Source organism: Oncorhynchus mykiss, chromosome 9, assembly GCF_013265735.2.
Source record: "Oncorhynchus mykiss isolate Arlee chromosome 9, USDA_OmykA_1.1, whole genome shotgun sequence".
In the NCBI taxonomy this organism is placed as follows: Eukaryota; Metazoa; Chordata; class Actinopteri; order Salmoniformes; family Salmonidae; genus Oncorhynchus; species Oncorhynchus mykiss.
This window is the reverse complement of record NC_048573.1, coordinates 70,183,006-70,204,062: the sequence shown is the minus strand read 5'-3', so window position 1 is coordinate 70,204,062 and position 21,057 is coordinate 70,183,006. Positions and strand designations below refer to the sequence as shown.

General features: G+C 42.1%; 2 protein-coding genes across 3 annotated transcripts in view; one reads left to right on the top strand and one right to left on the bottom strand.

The window, feature by feature from the left end:
• The window catches only part of tnr5 (Tumor necrosis factor receptor superfamily member 5), a gene marked incomplete at its 5' end in the record, with an annotated part of 1,066,050 nt that overhangs the window by 174,312 nt on the left and 870,681 nt on the right, over positions 1 to 21,057 (bottom strand).
• LOC110531267 (1-phosphatidylinositol 4,5-bisphosphate phosphodiesterase eta-2) overlaps positions 17,229 to 21,057 on the top strand; it is an 85,200-nt gene continuing 81,371 nt past the window's right edge. For both annotated transcript variants that reach the window (XM_036988873.1, XM_036988874.1), the window contains exon 1: positions 17,229 to 17,932. In XM_036988873.1, coding sequence (XP_036844768.1) covers positions 17,728 to 17,932 — 205 coding nt within the window. In that variant the 5' untranslated portion in view covers positions 17,229 to 17,727. The remainder of the gene's footprint in view (positions 17,933 to 21,057) is intronic.

Genomic DNA, 21,057 nt, shown 5'->3' with positions numbered 1-21,057 from the left:
ACTATCCGAGATATGAGCTACTATCTGGGATATGAGCTACTATCCGGGATATGAGCTACTATCCGGGATATGAGCTACTATCCGGGATATGAGCTAATAGCTGGGATATGAGCTACTATCCGGGATATGAGCTACTATCCGGGATATGAGCTACTATCCGGGATATGAGCTACTATCCGGGATATGAGCTAATATCTGGGATATGAGCTACTACCGGGGATATGAACTACTATCTGGGATATGAGCTACTATCCGGGATATGAGCTAATATCTGGGATATGAGCTACTATCCGGGATATGAGCTAATATCTGGGATATGAGCTACTATCCGGGATATGAGCTAATATCTGGGATATGAGCGTGGTTTCATGTCAATATCCGATAACATTGCCCATGCTTGCGGTGTGTCCGTTTGAACACATTTTAACTCCGATACAGTGTAAACATTCCAATTGGCAGGGCTCTTCTCCTCTATCTGTAACTGATTGGTCCTAGTGCTATTGTTTATCAACCTCATACAGTACTTCAGCAATGTTCGATGAGGCTATTCTTGGCGCCGTGCTGGGGATCCACTGCTGGCTATTGATTGTTATGGTCATAGATTTAATGTTGATGCTGGTGATGATGTGCAGAAGTACTTTCCACGCACCTGATCTTACTAATATCCAGGGGCTCTTAAGGGCCGGTGGGAGGCAAAGTCTAGCAAAGTTAATGAGACTCTTGGTCTCCGTTTGGAGCACCTATGCTCCCATGCATCAAAAATAAGAGTATTTCAGAGAGCAGAGTATTTCATAGAGCAGAGTATTTCAGAAAGCAGAGTATTTCATAGAGCAGAGTATTTCAGAGAGCAGAGTATTTCAGAGAGCAGAGTATTTCAGAGAGCAGAGTATTTCAGAAAGCAGAGTATTTCAGAGAGCAGAGTATTTCAGAGAGCAGAGTATTTCAAAGAGCAGAGTATTTCAGAGAGCAGAGTATTTCAGAGAGCAGAGTATTTCAGAGAGCAGAGTATTTCAGAGAGCAGAGTATTTCAGAGAGCAGAGTATTTCATAGAGCAGAGTATTTCATAGAGCAGAGTATTTCATAGAGCAGAGTATTTCATAGAGCAGAGTATTTCAAAGAGCAGAGTATTTCAGAGAGCAGAGTATTTCAGAGAGCAGAGTATTTCATAGAGCAGAGTATTTCAAAGAGCAGAGTATTTCAGAGAGTTGGCGACATTCAAAATAAAAGTATAATGTACGCTCACCACCCTGCGCCTTGGTCCACTTCTTCCGACTGACATGACAGTTACACAGAAATGATTTGATATTTTGATTTAAAAAACTGCTGCATTGGGCCTTTAAGAAAGTAGACTATTTCAGAGAACGGATTATTTCAGAAAGCAGTCTATTTCAGAGAACGGATTATTTCAGAAAGCAGTCTATTTCAGAGAACGGATTATTTCAGAAAGCAGTCTATTTCAGAGAACGGATTATTTCAGAAAGCAGTCTATTTCAGAGAACGGATTATTTCAGAAAGCAGTCTATTTCAGAGAACGGATTATTTCAGAAAGCAGTCTATTTCAGAGAACGGATTATTTCAGAAAGCAGTCTATTTCAGAGAACGGATTATTTCAGAAAGCAGTCTATTTCAGAAAGCAAAGTGTTTCAGAAAAACTGTTTTTCAGAGAGCAGACTATTTCAGAGAGCAGACTATTTCAGAAAGCAATATTTCGCAGGCACAGCGTTACCCCTGAATTGTGTGTATTTATGTCTGTTTCAGAAAGCCACTGACAGCGCTGACTTTCTGTTGGTTGAGCCAAGAACGCATCAGACAACCCATTGCCAACTCTGTGTGCCTGATAATGAATAATGATCATGTAGAATGACGAAGGCGCATGTTTGTTCATCGTCGTTTCCTTTTCAACCACCTCCCTGTCGTCTCGGAGATCCCATTAATCACTTTGAGCCACATATAAGGAAACTGTAATTTTCCATTAGGGAACTGCCTCTCCCACGGCATCTCCTGCTGGTAAAGAATGGCATATTGATTAAAGTATCAGCAAATTGGAATTGACAAAGCTAATCATTACTGTATCTCCTGAATGGATGAGAGCAATGAGACGGCCCGTAAACAGATCACAGAAGATTGCCTCTTTCCTCCATATCTCTAGCACAACACTGTGAACAGCAACAGACACCAGTCAGCTTCCGCTGAACTGCTTCACATACTACTCTCTCATAACCACAACAATGATAGACACTTTACAATTAGAAGACACATCTGACAGATGATCTTATGACACATTTTCAGAGAGATTTATAGTTACAGAGATAATTATGTTTTCAGAGAGATTTATAGTTGCAGAGATGATTACGTTTTCAGAGAGATTTATAGTTGCAGAGATGATTACATTTTCAGAGAGATTTATAGTTGCAGAGATGATTACATTTTCAGAGAGATTTATAGTTGCAGAGATGATTACGTTTTCAGAGAGATTTATAGTTGCAGAGATGATTAGCTTTTCAGAGAGATTTATATTTACAGACATGATTACGTTTTCAGAGAGATTTATATTTACAGACATGATTACGTTTTCAGAGAGATTTATATTTACAGACATGATTACGTTTTCAGAGAGATTTATATTTACAGACATGATTACGTTTTCAGAGAGATTTATATTTACAGACATGATTACGTTTTCAGAGAGATTTATAGTTGCAGAGATGATTACATTTTCAGAGAGATTTATAGTTGCAGAGATGATTAAGTCTTCAAAAAGATGTATATTTACAGAGATGATTACATTTTCAGATAGATTTATAGTTGCAGAGATGATTACGTTTTTAGAGATTTATAGTTGCAGAGATGATTACGTTTTCAGAGAGATTTATAGTTGCGGAGATGATTACGTTTTCAGAGAGATTTATAGTTGCGGAGATGATTACGTTATCAGAGAGATTTATAGTTGCAGAGATGATAAAGTTTTCGGCAATGCTGATGTGAATGGCTTCATGTTTGTCTCAGTCGGGGGTCTGTTATTGTGTCGTGCCTCACCAAGTGATGGTAGCTATTCATCGTGGGGCCACCTGCCTCTTTTATGGCTTTTTGAGTGTGATTTATGTCCCCAGTGAGCTGGGAACAGAGAGAGACACCGAGAGACAGAGACACAGAGAGAGAGACAGAGAGACATTGATATATATATAGAGAGAGAGAGACAGAGAGAGAGACACAGAGAGAGAGACAGAGAAAGACACAGAGATGGAGACAGAGAGAGAGAGGGACAGAGAGAGAGACAGAGACAGAGAGATAGACAGAGAGAGACACAGAGAGAGAGACACCGAGAGAGTGACACAGAGAGAGTGACACAGAGAGTGACACAGAGAGAGACACAGAGAGAGAGAGACACAGAGAAAGAGAGACACAGAGAGAGAGACACAGAGAGAGAGAGACACAGAGAGAACGAGACACAGAGACACAGAGAGTGAGAGACACAGAGAAAGAGGGAGAGAGAGAGAGACAGCGAGAGAGAGATAGAAAGAGACCAGTCAGTCTGCAATACCATGCTATTTTGACATGTGGAAGTGGAAATGGACTGGAGAATGCTGGAGCTGTTTTGTTGTCGTTAGGAATAGAACGTTCTCAACCAGAGAGGGAGATTCACAGGGCCTACTCAGTTACACCAGTAGAAGTGTCCATGGGTCTCAACATAGATGCTGAGAAAACCATTGGATTTCAGTCCATGGATATGTAAATCAGGCTACGGACTTAGAAAAACTCAACCCGTGAAGATCCCATCTTGAATTGACATTCCTATTCAGTCAATCAGTCTCACCAATGAGGGTATTTACCACCTTTGAATGACAGTGTCTGCTCTGTAGAAAGAAATCATTGTTGGCATCACATTACCCATTGTGTCAGCCAGACAGCAGGCAAGCAGGGTGTTATCTGCAAATGTGAGCTTATTCATTTTACAAATCCTTGTGATTTCTCTGCGTTGTGATGCCCTGCAGTGCCACATGGCAAAATTGACACATAATCATTTGGGTCCTGTATTTCCCACAGCAATAAACCCTATTCTAATGGCTGTTACCTCGGTGGCCTAGCCATCTGTCAATATCAGTCAAAATGACACAGCAGGCTTATTGTGTGTGTGTCTGGTAGATAAAACCTCAATCTTTGCAAATCTACAGCCTTACGATGCATGCATCACTTATATTCGATATTCCTCATGCCTCGGTTATGATTAGTGATGACCCAGTGTTTACCACCACTGCAAAAAGATATTCCTCATGCCTCGGTTATGATTATTGATGACCCAGTGTTTACCACCACTGCAAAAAGATATTCCTCATGCCTCGGTTATGATTCTTGATGACCCAGTGTTTACCACCACTGCAAAAAGATATTCCTCATGCCTCGGTTATGATTCTTGATGACCCAGTGTTTACCACCACTGCAAAAAGGGGGAATAGTTGTGTAGAAGTGGCTTCTAACAGCTGTACAGGATCAGGTGGTATTTGAATCTCCAAATAGTTATGGTTAGGATTTGGGTTTGGAAACTCTGCAAATACAAACCAAACCACTAATGTTTCCCAAACAATTAATAATATGTCTGAAATTATGAAAGACTGAGGGAAGGAAATGTGTCACATATGAGTTACATCACTGTCCTGCATTCTTCTAATCTGTAATCCCTCCCTCCCTCCCTCCCTCCCTCCCTCCCTCCCTCCCTCCCTCCCTCCCTCCCTCCCTCCACTACCTTCCTTCCTTCCTTCCGCACCCTCTCTTCCTCCCTTCTGCCGTTCTTCATTCCCTCTATATCTCCCTCCCTCCCTCCCTCCCTCCCTCAATCCCTCCCTCCCTCCCTCCCTCCCTCCCTCCCTCCCTCCACACCTTCCTTCCCTTCTTCCCTTCTTCCCCCTCACTCACTCACTCACTCAGTCACTCACTCTCTTGCTCCTTGGCCACTACAGTATAACCCCTCACAGCGCAGTGCTACCTTCTGTCTACCCAGTGTTCTCCATGTCTCATCTCAGATACCACACATTCTCGCTGCTCGCCTTCTCCTCTGTGATGAGTCTAGTTAACCTTTTTACCAGATGGTACACTGCTGATACCACCTTGAGTAGTCAGTTTCCCCTCGAGAATTAACTGACTATTCTATATTCTCTAACATCTAATGTCCTCATCTTTTTTGTTGTTGTTCTACAGTCCTTTGTCAAGCCAGGTGTGGTGTTCATGGCAACCATGGGAGGGAAGGTGAGAATGTGTATTAGGTTGACAGTCCCAACGTGGCGTTACACTCTTCATTCCAGTCTTACCCCAGTTCAAATCCACTATAGAACAGTCCCAATGTGGCTTTACACTCTTCATTCCAGTCTTACCCCAGTTCAAATCCACTACGGAACAGTCCCAACATGGCTTTACACTCTTCATTCCAGTCTTACCCCAGTTCAAATCCACTACGGAACAGTCCCAACATGGCTTTACACTCTTCATTCCAGTCTTACCCCAGTTCAAATCCACTACGGAACAGTCCCAACATGGCTTTACACTCTTCATTCCAGTCTTACCCCAGTTCAAATCCACTACGGAACAGTCCCAACATGGCTTTTTGTTAGTGTTTAAAGACTTTGCGGTACTTTATAAACCATTCACAGTAAATTGTTATACAGTTGAAGTCGGAAGTTTAAACACACCTTAGCCAAATACATTTAAACTTAGTTTTTCACAATTCCTGACATTTAATCCTAGGAAAAAATTCCCGGTTGTCACGACTTCTGCCGAAGTCGATGCCTCTCCATGTTCGGGCGGTGCTCGGCAGGCGACGTCACCGGTCTTCTAGCCATCATTGATCCATTTTTAATTTTCCATTGTTTTTGTCTTGTCTTCCTTCACACCTGGTTCCAATCCCATCAATTACCTGTTGTGTATTTAACCCTCTGTTTCCCCTCATGTCCTTGTCAGAGATTGTTTGTTGTTCATTTATCGTGTTGTTTGTGTTGGTGCGCGACAGGGCCTCGTTCCCACTTTGTTTTCATTATTGTCATGGTTTTGGAGCTGTGTTGTTAAGTTATTAAACTACTCCATTTTACCAAGTTCGATTCTCCTGCGCCTGACTTCCCTGCCACCTGTACACGCGTATATGACACCTGTCTTAGGTCAGTTAGGATCACCACTTTATTTTAAGAATGTGAAATGTCAGAATAATAGTAGAGAGAATGATTTATTTCAGACTTTATTTCTTTAAATATACTTCATTAGTATTTGGTAGCATTGCCTTTAAATTGTTTAACTTGGGTCAAACGTTTCGGTTAGCCTTCCACAAGCTTCCCACGTTAAGTTGGGTGTATTTTGGCCCATTCCTCCTGACAGAGCTGGTGTAACTGAGTCAGGTTTGTAGGCCTCTTTGCTCACACACGCTTTTTCAGGTCTGTCCACCCATTTTCTATAGGATTGAGATCAGGGCTTTGTGATGGCCACTCCAATACCTTGACTTTGTTGTCCTTAAGCCATTTTGCCACAACGTTGGAAGTATGCTTGGGGTCATTGTCCATTTGGAAGATCCATTTGCGACCAAGCTTTAACTTCCTGACTGATGTCTTGAGATGTTGCTTCAATATATCTACATAATTTTCCATCCTCATGATGCCATCTATTTTGTGAAGTGCACCAGTCCCTCCTGCAGCAAAGCACCCCCACAACATCATGCTGCCACCCCCGTGCTTCACGGTTGGGATGGTGTTCTTCGACTTGCAATCCTCCCACTTTTTCCTCCAAACATAACGATGGTCATTATGGCCAAACAGTTCTATTTTTGTTTCATCAGACCAGAGGACATTTCTCCAAAAAGTACCATCTTTGTCCCCATGTGCAGTTACAAACCGTAATCTGGATTTTTTCATGCCGGTTTTGGAGCAGTGGCTTCTTCCTTGTTGAGCGGTCTTTCAGGTTATGTCGATATAAGACACGTTTTACTGTGGCTATAGATACTTTTGTAACAGCAAAGGTCCATTGCTGTTGTTCTGGGATTGATTTGCACTTCTTGTACCAAAGTACGTTCATCTGTAGGAGACAGAACGCGTCTCCTTCCTGAGCGGTATGACGGCTGCGTGGTCCCATGGTGTTTATACTTGCGTACTATTGTTTGTACAGATGAACGTGGTACCTTCAGTCATTTGGCAATTGCTCCCAAGGATGAACCAGACTTGTGGAGGTCTACAACTTTTATTTCTCAGGTCTTGGCTGATTTCTTTTGATTTTTCCATGATGTCAAGCAAAGAGGCACTGAGTTTGAAGGTAGGCCTTGAAATACATCACAGGTACACTTCCAATTGACTCAAATTATGTCAAAAGGACGTCAACACAAATAATGTCAAGTCCTAACAGACTTGCCAGAACTATAGTTTGTTAACAAGAAATTTGTGGAGTGGTTGAAAAGCAAGTTTTAATGACTCCAACCTAATTGTATGTAAACTTCTGACTTCAACTGTATGTCCTCTGCATACTGTATGTTTAACAACAGTCCATCCAGGTCTGGTTGAACTAGATTGACAGAGGACACAGGATTGGAGCCGGATTTTGAGATGAAATAGTGTGTGTGCAGTTAACACCGCAGATTAGCCAAGACTGAATCCCCTGAATCCTCAAACACACACACACACACACACACACACACACACACACACACACACACACACACACACACACACACACACACACACACACACACACACACACACACACACACACACACACACACACACACACACACACACACACACACACACACAGACACACACACACAGACACGCACGCACACACAGACACGCACGCACACACACACACACACACCCACACACATACATACACACACACACCAAGCTCATCCCCCCCAGGAAAGCTAAGCAGCAGGCCTCCGTATCTCCATATCTGTGCCACCATGCCATCTGGCAGACAAAAACTCTGCTCTCTGTTGGCATGGTAACCCTATGTACGGGTATGCAGTGGCCTTGCTGCTCTGATCCTCTGATCTTTTATCCATCCAGTGGGAATGTACTTTTACCTTATTGCATTATAATGTTTGGTGATTACGATCTTGTCTCGTTTGCTGCAACTCCTCAACGGGCTCGGGAGAAGCGAAGGTCGAGTCATGCGTCCTGCGAAAACATGACCCGCCAAGCCACGCTTCTTAACATCCGCTTGCTTAACCCGGAAGCCAGCTGCACCAGTGTGTCGGAGAAAACACTGTTCAACTGACAACCGAAGTCAACCCCTAGACACCCAGCTCGCCACAAGGAGTCGCTGGAGTGCAATGAGCCAAGTAAAACCCCCGAGCCAAACCCTCCCCTAACCCCAACGACGCTGGGCCAATTGTGCACCGCCCTATGGGACTCCCAGTCACGGCCGGTTGTGACACAGCCTGGGATCGGACCCCAGGCTTTAGTGACACTGCAACACTGCGATGCCTTAGACCACTACACCACTCGGGAGGCCCAGTTTTATCTATCTTACCAGGGTGGTATTCATTAGGCCACACATTAGCAAAACGTACCAATACGGCACATATTAGCAAAACGTACCAAAACGTACCAAAACGTACCAATATGGCACACATTAGCAAAACGTACCAATATGGCACACATTAGCAAAACGTACCAATATGGCACACATTAGCAAAATGTACCAAAACGTACCAAAACGTACCAAAACGTACCAATATGGCACACATTAGCAAAACGTACCAATATGGCACACATTAGCAAAACGTACCAAAATGTACCAAAACTTACCAATACGGCACACTTTAGCAAAACGTTTTTGGAACGGAAAACAAAAACAAGTGTTTCTTATTGGATGAGTTCAGGTATTTCCTGTTTAGGTCCGTTTTTAATGGCCTAATATATAAGACCCTGGTTAGTAAGTTAATCGACACATCATTCTCACTTCCAAACCATGACCAAGGGGACGTACTCTATACAGGATGGAGATTAAAGAGACATTTGATAATAACTAGTGCAGTTTTTTGTTCAACCTTCTTTGTACCGTTGAACAACAAGTAATGCTTCTCTTCCTTCAATAACCACTTTTTGGAGACGTGCTCCCAATTAAAAGATGCCCGGGACACTGAGGTTGAGAAGCACTCTGTTGTTTTTTAAAAACTTTAAGGAGCTAGCTACTATTCCTAGTCATTTTCTTTGCGGAGTCAAAAATTGACTGTAGTCAAAAGAATGTGCTAATGTGAATTGTAGATGATTTTCCTATTTGTTCAGGGCCTTCTGAAAGGTTCTGTTGTATTCCATAACTCGCACCACTTCTTATATGCTGCATGCAGGGGAATACCGCAGTTATGCACCCCCCCCCCCCCCCCTGTTTTATAGCTAATCTCATTCTATTCTACACATTTTGCCATGAGGCTGAGAGAATTTCAGGGGGGGCCCAGAGCCCGTGGGCCCCCCCCTCCACCGCTGGGGGCTGCGATGGTGTGTGTGGTACGACCAGCATAATATGAGACTCGGCACTCCCAGGCAGGCTGGCTGAATGGAAATATGCTTCTCTCCGGTATCTGCAAAAGGAGGGAGGGAAAAATAGATAGAGGGATGATAAGAAGGACAGAAAGGAGAAGAAGAAGAAGAAGAAGACAAAGGTGAAGAAGATGGGGGGGGGGGGGGGTCTTAAATCATCACCCATACTGTTAAATAGGCCTGGCAGGTATGTCTTCAATGATCTCCCATAGTGTTAAATAGGCCTGGCAGGTATGTCTTCAATTATCTCCCCGAGGGTTAAATAGGCCTGACAGGCATGTCTTTACATGTATGTGTCATGCTGATATAGTCTGGAAATGATTCATACAATAATTTTTCCGGCAGTGCCCAAATCTTAATCTGCAGCCGGGATTGTGGGTGGAGGGAGAAGAGGGGAATAGGGAGAGAGAGAGAGAGAGAGGGATGAGGGGTGTTGTGGAGAAATATAAGCCTAAATCTAAGCCTAAATCTGAGTTTTTCCTATCCAGGTCCCACCAAAACCGTTTAAAATCCCACAATGCTATTATGAACTGTAGGATGAAGCCACGGTATTAGCAGAACCAACGCTGACAAACACGGAGGAGATTTGCTGTAAAATGTAATATGCAAATGGCATATCTCCCAACATAATTCCTGAGATAGACAGAAACAGGAAGTGACAGAGATGGAGGGAGTATAATTATTGTGAGGGACAAAAACAGGAAGTGACAGAGATGGAGGGGGTATAATTATTGTGAGGGACAGAAACAGGAAGTGACAGAGATGGAGGGGGTATAATTATTGTGAGGGACAGAAACAGGAAGTGACAGAGATGGAGGGGGTATAATTATTGTGAGGGACAGAAACAGGAAGTGACAGAGATGGAGGGGGTATAATTATTGTGAGGGACAGAAACAGGAAGTGACAGAGATGGAGAGGGTATAATTATTGTGAGGGACAGAAACAGGAAGTGACAGAGATGGAGGGGGTATAATTATTGTGAGGGACAGAAACAGGAAGTGACAGAGATGGAGGGGGTATAATTATTGTGAGGGACAGAAACAGGAAGTGACAGAGATGGAGGGGGTATAATTATTGTGAGGGACAGAAACAGGAAGTGACGGAGATGGAGGGGGTATAATTATTGTGAGGGACAGAAACAGGAAGTGACAGAGATGGAGGGGGTATAATTATTGTGAGGGACAGATACAATTAAAACATTGACACGTTGAATCATCAACAGGCAGATGCATTGCAGCATTATTCTTTAGTTTGGCTAGAGTATAAAAGGATGTATAGAGAGAAGACAGAGACACAAAGAGAGATAAAGAGAGAGAGAGAGAGAGAGAGAGAGAGAGAGAGAGAGAGAGAGAGGTTGTACTGCAGTCTAATTACAGGAGGCATGGGTTCTCATTTTATTCCTGCTTAATAAGGGTGTACCTTTTTAATGAGGAACAAATCCATTCACAACTCAGCCTATAAATCTGGCCGCATAGTTTAGCACATTCATTTTATCATGTCACAGTTTGAGTAAGAATTTGTTTTACAGAGTGTCGCCTATTCAGGTATAGTTAAATAAACCGAAGTCTTTGTTTTCAATGACATGTTGCATCGTAAGCTCGGTAGTATTCATTAGGCACCAAACGGAATAACATGGACTGGAACAGAGACTGAAACATTGTCCAATAAGAGATGCAAATTCTCGTTTTCTGTTGCAACATTTGGCTATGTGTTTTTCTATGGTGTGCAATAATAAATCCAACCCAGTGGTCCTTTCCCACAAATGGAAGAAATGGAAGAATTGCAGAAGTCAAATCTTCATTTGACCCATTTTGTCGCAGGACGAAAATGTTCCTGCAGCAGTTCTTCAAATGATATTGTGAAATACATTTTTATGACTGTTATTGAAATTGTTAAATTATTCTAATTTTATCAAGTACCATATACCTTTTTAGGAAATGTTACACATTGATAGATACTAAGTCAACATTGAATGGCCCTAATTAAGAATGTACAGCCTAGAAACTTAGTTTGCTGTCAGTCTTCATCGGAGACTACCTGTGCTGGGGGACATCTGCAAGATGGTGCTGGCAGGCTTAAATAATACACTGTGCTAAGTTGTTGTCCTTTTGGTTTGCTGTCACATGTCACGCCCTGGCCATGGAGAGGTTTCTATTCTCTATTTTGGTTAGGCCAGGGTGTGACTCGGTGGGCATTCTATGTTCATTTTCTATGTTTTGGATTTCTGTGTTGTGGTGGTTCTCAATCAGAGGCAGCTGTCTATCTTTGTCTCTGATTGAGAACCATACTTAGGCAGCCTGTTTTCCCACCTGTGTTTATGGGTAGTTATTTTCTGTTTAGTGTGGTTTGCACCTGACAGAGCTGTTTCGGTTGTTCTTTTGTTAGTTAGGGTTAGTATTTAGTGTTCAGTTTAATAAATAACATGAACACGTACCACTCCGCGCTTTGGTCCTCACCTTCTTCCACCAACAGCCGTTACATCACAGTTTACCATAAGGTGTAAAAAATGACCAAACTCAATTTGTACTTAAGTACTTTTCTGACTGGATACTTTTAAATCTTACTTAAGTAGTTTCTCAAGAAGGCTAATTTTACTTTCGTAAATTACAATCAAACCCATTTTTACTTAAGTACAGATTTTCAGTACTCGATCCACCTCTGCAAATTATACATAGTCTGACTATAAAACGTTGGCGAGCACCCACACTGGGAAAAGGTTTATCGATCTACAGTAGGCCTACATCTGGCCATCAACCGATGGCCCAAATCAGCTCCTAAAGATAGCCAGGGAAACACAAACAGTAGCTGATCTCAATGGCAAACATTATTGGTCACCTCGACCGCTCCCTAAAAGATGATGTCGGCGTTACCTTAGTCAGAGATCTGTATATAAAGACGAGATGCTCATGTCCATGTCTCCGCCCTAACAATGGGAGTCATACCAAAGGCAGGAAGGCAGGCGACAAGCTTACGCCCCGATCATACCGACAGCGTTATTGTGTTTTGGTACATCAGAAGTACATTCATTTCCGATGAAACACTGCGTTTACCTTGCAGCATTGCGTTACAGAGGCAGCCACAGTACGTTCTATGTGATGCGTACGTATGCATCAAAACTGTATGTGTAGAAGGCTTAACAGAAATGGTAGCAGAAGGTGAATATTGAACTTTGGTTGCACACAAATCCAGATGACAACGCTCACCATTTTGTGCAATGACGCTGTAGGTGTGATCGAGGCGTTAGGTCTGCATATTAAGCCTGTAGAAACACATTGGGCTTATTATGACGAGAGTGAGCCTTCTCCTCTTCCTCTCTGCCTTAGTCCTGCTTGTAACCAAAGTCTTTGAAGATACTGTATGTTTGCCCTCTGGTTGGTATTGTCATCGGAGCAACTTAGTCCTTTTTGAACAGACTAAAGATGATTTATCTATTTGACAAGCATTCCGTTCAATAGAAATGAAGTATTTCCACGTTTACCACGAAAAATTTACCCGCCACTTTGTAGAAATGGAAACCCAAATGTTGGTGTACTGTTATTTTTTTTGTTTACTATTATTGTTATCCAAAAGTGTCTGGTATGGTCATCTCTTATCAAGGAAAATAAGAAAGGACCCTGTCCACATTTGAAATGTCTCTGACTACATCATTTCAATCTGGAGATTGCATTATTTCTGCCAAAACGCCAAAACGAAGATGCAACGGGGAGTGAATGTGTTGAAGTTACGAAAGAGAGTCTTTAGTATGAACGTCTTCTGGAATGTCTGAGTGAGTGCTGATGTCAGGGCATCTCAATCCACTTCTCAGAGTAGCTCTCTTAGGAAAATGTGTTATAGCCCAGCACTAACACGCCTCTTTCAATAAATCAGGGTGATTTAAAATGTTGAATACGATGTGGTAGTACTGGGGTAGAAACAAAACGGTGTCCTCAGGAATATGATGTGGTAGTACTGGGCTAGAACCAAAATGGCGCCCTCAGGAATAGGATGTGGTAGTACTGGGCTAGAACCAAAATGGCACCCTCAGGAATAAGATGTGGTAGTACTGGGTTAGAACCAAAATGGCGCCCTCAGGAAAGGACTGAGAAACACTGGCCTATGCTACAAGATCACAGAGGCAGTAGAAGTATAGTTGTACTGTAGCTTGCATGAAAGGAAGGCAGTGGATGAGTTCTGGATTATTTTCCATCCGACAAGCAGTACGTGTCCAGATTCCCCCAGTGAGAGATGCATTGTTTTCCTCAATCTGCACACTGTGGACAGTCTGTGGCTGTCAAGACCCACCAAAGGGGTTGTATAAAACTGTTTGTTCCAGGGCTGGGATAACAAACTAGACAGATATTGTATGATGTAGCAGAGAAACTGACATTCTCTCTCTCTCTCTTTCTCTCTCTCTCTCTCTCTCTCTCGTGTGTGTATGGGAGAGAGAGAAACCACATATTCACCCTGCACACCCTAATTGACAAACCAAAACAAAGGCAAAGCCGTCTCATGCTTTGTTGATTACAAAAAAGTATTTGACTCAATATGGCATGAGGGTCTGCTATACATATGAATGGAAAGTGGTTTTAGGGGAAAAACATATGACATTATAAAATCCATGAACACAAACAATAAGTCTGCGGTTAAAATTGGCAAAAAACGTTTCTTTCCACAGGGCCGTGGGGTGAGACAGGGATGCAGCTTAAGCCCCACCCTCTTCAACATATATATCAACGAATTGGCGCGGGCACTAGAAGAGTCTGCAGCACCCGGCCTCACCCTACTAGAATCTGAAGTCAAATGTCTACTGTTTGCCAGACCTGGGCCCTGACAGTAAATCTCAGTAAGACCAAAATAATGGTGTTCCAAAAAAGGTCCAGTCGCCAGGACCACAAATAAATCTAGACACCGTTGCCCTCGAGCACACAAAAAACTATACATACCTTGGCCTAAACATCAGCGCCACAGGTAACTTCCTCAAATCTGTGAGCGATCTGAGAAACAAGGCAAGAAGGGCCTTCTATGCCATCAAAAGGAGCATAAAATTCGACATTCCAATTAAAAATACTTGAATCAGTTATAGAACCCATTGCCCTTTATGGTTGTGAGGTCTGGGTTCCACTCTCCAACCAAGAATTCACAAAATGGGACAAACACCAAATTGAGAATTCTGCAAAAATATCCCCCGTGTACAACGTAGAACACCAAATAATGCATGCAGAGCCGAATTAGGTCGATACCCGCTAGTCATCAAAATCCAGAAAAGAGACGTTAAATTCTACAACCACCTAAAAGGAAGCAATTCCCAAACCTTCCATAACAAAGCCATCCCCTACAGAGAGATGAACCTGGAGAAGAGACCCCTAACTAAGCAACCTGGTCCCGGGGCTCTGTTCACAAACACAAACAGACCCCACAGAGACCCAGGACAGCAACACAATTAGACTCAACCAAATCATGAGAAAACAAAAAGATAATTACTTGACACATTGGAAAGGATTAACAAAAAAACAGAGCAAACTAGACTGCTATTTGGCCCTAAACAGAGAGTACACAGTGGCAGAATACCTGACCACTGTGACTGACCCAAACTTAAGGAAAGCTTTGACAATGTACAGACTCAGTGAGCATAGCCTTGCTATTGAGAAAGGCCACCGTAGGCAGACCTGGCTCTCAAGAGAAGACAGGCTATGTGCTCACTGCCCACAAAATGAGGTGGAAACTGAGCTGCACTTCATAACCTCCTGCCAGATGTATGACCATATTAGAGACACATTTTTCCCTCAGATGACACAGATTCACAAAGAATTTGAAAACAAACCCGATTTTGATAAACTCCCATATCTACTAGGTGAAATTCCACAGTGTGCAATCACAGCAGCAAGATTTTTGACCTGTTGCCACAAGATAAGGGCAACCAGTGAAGAACAAACAACCTTGTAAATACAACCCATATTTATGTTTATTTATTTTCCCTTTTGTACTTTAACCATTTGCACATTGTTACAACACTGTATATAGACATAATATGACATTTGTAATGTCTTTATTGTTTTGAAACTTCTGTAGTGTAATGTTTACTGTCCATTTGTATTGTTTATTTCTAATTTGTATATTATCTACCTCACTTGCTTTGGCAATGTTAACACATGTTTCCCATGCCAATAAAGCCCTTTGAATTGAATTGAGAGAGACTGAGACTGTGTGAGTGAGTGAGTGAGTGAGTGAGTGAGTGAGTGAGTGAGTGAGTGAGTGAGTGAGTGAGTGAGTGAGTGAGTGAAGGCCTAGGACAGCCTTGGTGCTGAATTGTGCCAACAGTCATGTCTTCCTCACCAACATGTAGCTTAGCCTGTGATTCCAACAAATTGTCTTGACCCATCCAGTCATTTAAAGATCTGGTCACAGAAGACAGTCTTTGTGACCAACTATTTATTTAGTTTTGACTCTGTTTTTAGCAACCGAGGTTGCCCATCAAATTTAGGGACCATTGTAAACAGTTCAGGGCCAATTTCATCATAAAATGTTTCCTTGGTGTTAAATACAGTCTGTGAACAAACTTAAAATGAATAATTTGATGTTTCAGAATATGGGATGCCAAGGTCATATTTTTCCATATTCTGTTCTAATTAAAGGGTTGTTCAGATTCATATTTATCTGTGGACCATACGTTTTTATTAACGGTTAGCACAGAATGCGATTTCCAACAGTTGTTTATTTATCAAAGAGATCAATCCGCTCAGAAGGCCAGATCATTCATTTATACATCATATCATTGGCTGGTTTGGTAGTTGGGTTTCCCAAGGGCATAGCTGACCTAGCTAAATTGTAAATATAAAAAAGAGGAGTTACCTGGTGTGTATGTGTCTTTCAAATCTTGGGATGTTCTCAAACCATTACTAGAAAATAAAAGAGAGCCGCACACTCTAGGAGCTCAGATGCAAAACTTAATTACCAACGTTTCGACAGCCAAGCTGTCTTCATCAGGGTATACCATTACATCAAACCATTACTGTTCATGATATTGGCAAGGGTCCACATGTGGACCATTGGGGGTGGGGGGGGGGGATGCAAAAGGCCGCGAGGGTTGATTTGGTTAGATGGCGATCTGTCTTTTGAAAAGGAAACATGGGAAGGAAGCTGTTGAAAACACAAGCTGAAACCAGTACTGTGTGCACAAGCTGGATGTTGCTGTTGCGCTAGCCATGGTGCTGAAATGATTCCTACTACAGTGTGCCTATACATACCTTAAGTACAGCATAGCCATAATGTTCTCTACACGGTTAGTGACCGTTAGTAGGTGAATGGGGTTTGATTATTTATCTAATAAGTGTGATGTAGCCTATGCGGGTAATCAATCATATTTTACGTTTGACATTTTAGTAATTTAGCAGACGGTTTTATCCAGAGCGATTTACAGGAGCAATTAGGGTTACGTGCCTTGCTCAAGGGCACATCAACAGATTTTTTCACCTAGTCGGCTCGGGGATTCGAACCAGAGATTCGATCCAGCAACCTTTCGCTTATTATTAATTAGATGACACCTGTAGGCATATCTGCCAATAGGTGGTTTGGAGACCATAGCTCATATACCTTACTATCATGCCCAAATGATGAAATTGTGTCAAAGCACAGCGAGAGATTTCACTTTTAGAGGTGGTGTGTACTGTAAACTTGCTTCAGTGGGTCACTCCATTCCCCCAAGGGGCCTGCGGGAAGGCATCACGCCGTTTCAGGTCACTGAAGCATCCACTCTGCCTCCCATCCTTCAGGATAAATTACAGGAGCTCTGTTTTGTTTCGTTTACCACACACGTCTCCTATCTCCTGCGTGTGATTAACCTGCCTTTGGAGAGGGACAGTCTGTGGATAGCTGCAAGCGATAGTTAAACACTATGAGCCATTTTCAGTTTGCGTTGGGGTTTTTATTGACTGTTTTAATAAAGTCACAAAGTATGCTATAACTCGCCTTTGAACACGTTTTTTGGGGGGTCAAGTGACAGTGTAGGAGTATAACAATGTCAAATAAGGATACGTAGTCAGGTGTTTCGAGCTTTACTTGATTGAAAACTGCGCGATTTCCACAAGTTGCGTCGCATTGTTTGTCACTATTTACATTTTACAACGTTCGTATTGCCCTTGTTACAGTTCTAGGCTGCAATTAGGAAGGTTTTCCCCCTCTAGTTGACATTCTTTGTGCGGGATAGTGATATCAATATCCCAGTCACTTGACTTGAGACGTAATTATGTCAAAGGGTTCAAGTTGCCAAGAACCCGACTCTCAGTGGTACTCCAATGATAAGCCATTGAAATGTCGTATTGGTGCGACTTGGTCCAAGGGGAAAAGACGCTACATTAAATTGGATGACCACCTATTTTCAGTTAATTGGATAAAATGTCCCAAAGGCTCAGCCGTGAAACCAACGCGTCGAAATCGACCAAAGGGCCAAGGTGAGTTAACGTTAATTCATGGCATTTATATATCCCTTTTTTTTCAAGTTTGTTGTTGGTTGTCATCCAATTCAATTTTAAAGTGTAGCTTCGCCTTTGTTTGGGAAACAGGAGAAAAAAACATCAGAAGTTGACTATCGTAATATGTTGCTTTACTCCAAGTTGAGTCATACTGTATACTTCAAAATGCAGTTTACACTGCGCAACAGGGCAAAGCTGTGGGCTATTTGCAGATGTACATTATTAGTCTACTACACCACTCTCCAAAATACATTACAGGTAAAACACAATTACCCTTAAAATCTTGTTTTCAAGAGAAAGCCAATACGTTAATTCCAATTTGTCTTGCAAAGACTTAATGAGCTGCCCTTTTGTTTGTTGTGGTCAGTTGTAGTCGTCTGGATTACACTTCAAGTTGTAGGTGTAGCATACATTGTATTCAGGTTATCATTGAACTACATGCACTCTCTTTAATCACTCTTCTCAACAAGATGTGCCTTGTTATATTGTGTCACAGCAACTGGGAAATAATGGTCCTGACTGCAGTCTTTAGTTTGGCAGGGAGCTGGCACCGCATTGAATATGTCTATAGCTGGCATGATGCCCCAGGGCAGTTTACATGGGCTGCCCAACCCTGGCTGGCTATTAAGCTTTATTTGAATTGCCCCTTATAGTGAGTTGATGCAATGGCTCTGTGGCTTTCTCTTCTTACTGTGGACCTATCATTGATGAGGTTATCATACAGTCATTCTGAAGGCTTGTGGCTCCACATTGAAGCCCCCCAGGTCTCCAAAGGATGATCTGCCCAGAGTAAGAGGTACAAAAATGCACAAATTTAGCTGAAATGCATTATCTACATATATGCACGAATTGAATGTGAGACTGTGTTGCTTATTCAGGAAGTGTACTGGTACATCAAGCTGCCTCATGCTACAGAAACAGGAGATTAGCTCCTATGAGCCACTCCCACTCGCACAAACCAAGGCTTGTGCCAAGCTACTTACTATACATGCAAGTTAAAATACACTTTTTTTATTAGTCAATCTATATTATGAAGACAATCAGTTTGGTTTGTTATTTAATATTTGAGTATGTGCTGTGTATTCAATTTTATGACAGCTTTTGTGCTCTGAGAAAATTGCAAGAGATAACATTGCAATAGAAAAAGAGTATATTGCTGCTTGTTTGTTGTTTTGTTTTCTATACGGAAAGCAAGGTGATTACACAGGTAGGCCCCTCCATTGAAGGTAACCGGGAGATTTAGCTGTAATAATGGTCCTGTATACCACTGCCTCACTCTGAGAGAGACGGCGAGAGAGATAAAAGGAGGGTTTCATGTCTCCCCTCGGCTGGGGGAAGTGTGTTAGTGTGTGAGTGTTGTCACTTTGATTCCCTCTGATAGCCCCACAGGAGACACTTTCAGGGATGAATAAGACATTTTAATTGGTGCAGAGGAAAAACGATACTTTTTACATGCTTTGTTCAGTCTCTGCGTCTCTCTCGCTCCCCCATTTTCTCTCTTTCTCCCCACACGTTAAGTAAATCCCTCGGACCTGGATTAGAGAGATGTTGCACAATCTCTCTTTCTCTCACTACTGCTGCACCCTACTCCTTTCTCCCTCGTCTGAGAGGCAGCCTTTTAAACCCCAGCTGAAGAAACAACAGAGATATAATGGCACAACCCCAGTCTCGCTGCTGAAAGATGCAGGTGCACCTTGTTGTCATCCGAGATGGAGGGATATTGAAGAGAAGCTAACAGGAGAATAAGCTTATTGAGCTGGATTATTGCCTGCCTGTTTATCATTTGGACAGTAGAAGAGCTGGCTACTAAAAAGGCCGTTAGCAGATATTGTGATTTACTAACTCTCTGCAGTCTATCAAGGAAACAGTGGCTGTATACTAGGAAACAGTAGCTGTATACTAATGAACTCTATCAAGGAAACAGTGGCTGTATACTAATGAACTCTATCAAGGAAACAGTGGCTGTATTCTAATGAACTCTATCAAGGAAACAGTAGCTGTATACTAATGAACTCTATCAAGGAAACAGTAGCTGTATACTAGGAAACAGTAGCTGTATACTAATGAACTCTCAAGGAAACAGTGCCTGTATACTAATGAACTCTATCAAGGAAACAGTGGCTGTATACTAGGAAACAGTAGCTGTATACTAATGAACTCTACCAAGGAAACAGTAGCTGTATACTAATGATCTCTACCAAGGAAACAGTAGCTGTATACTAATGAACTCTATCAAGGAAACAGTGGCTGTATACTAATGAACTCTATCAAGGAAACAGTGGCTGTATACTAGGAAACAGTAGCTGTATACTAATGAACTCTATCAAGGAAACAGTGGCTGTATACTAATGAACTCTATCAAGGAAACAGTGGCTGTATTCTAATGAACTCTATCAAGGAAACAGTAGCTGTATACTAATGAACTCTATCAAGGAAACAGTAGCTGTATACTAGGAAACAGTAGCTGTATACTAATGAACTCTCAAGGAAACAGTGCCTGTATACTAATGAACTCTATCAAGGAAACAGTGGCTGTATACTAGGAAACAGTAGCTGTATACTAATGGACTCTACCAAGGAAACAGTAGCTGTATACTAATGATCTCTACCAAGGAAACAGTAGCTGTATACTAATGAACTCTATCAAGGAAACAGTGGCTGTATACTAATGAACTCTATCAAGGAAACAGTGGCTGTATACTAATGAACTCTATCAAGGAAACAGTGGCTGTATACTAGGAAACAGTAGCTGTATACTAATGGACTCTACTAAGGAAACAGTGTCTGTATACTAATGAACTCTACCAAGGAAACAGTAGCTGTATACTAATGATCTCTATCAAGGAAACAGTGGCTGTATACTAATGAACTCTACCAAGGAAACAGTAGCTGTATACTAATGAACTCTACCAAGGAAACAGTAGCTGTATACTAATGAACTCTATCAAGGAAACAGTAGCTGTATACTAATGAACTCTACCAAGGAAACAGTAGCTGTATACTAATGATCTCTACCAAGGAAACAGTAGCTGTATACTAATGAACTCTAGAAGGAAACAGTGGCTGTATACTAGGAAACAGTAGCTGTATACTAATGAACTCTA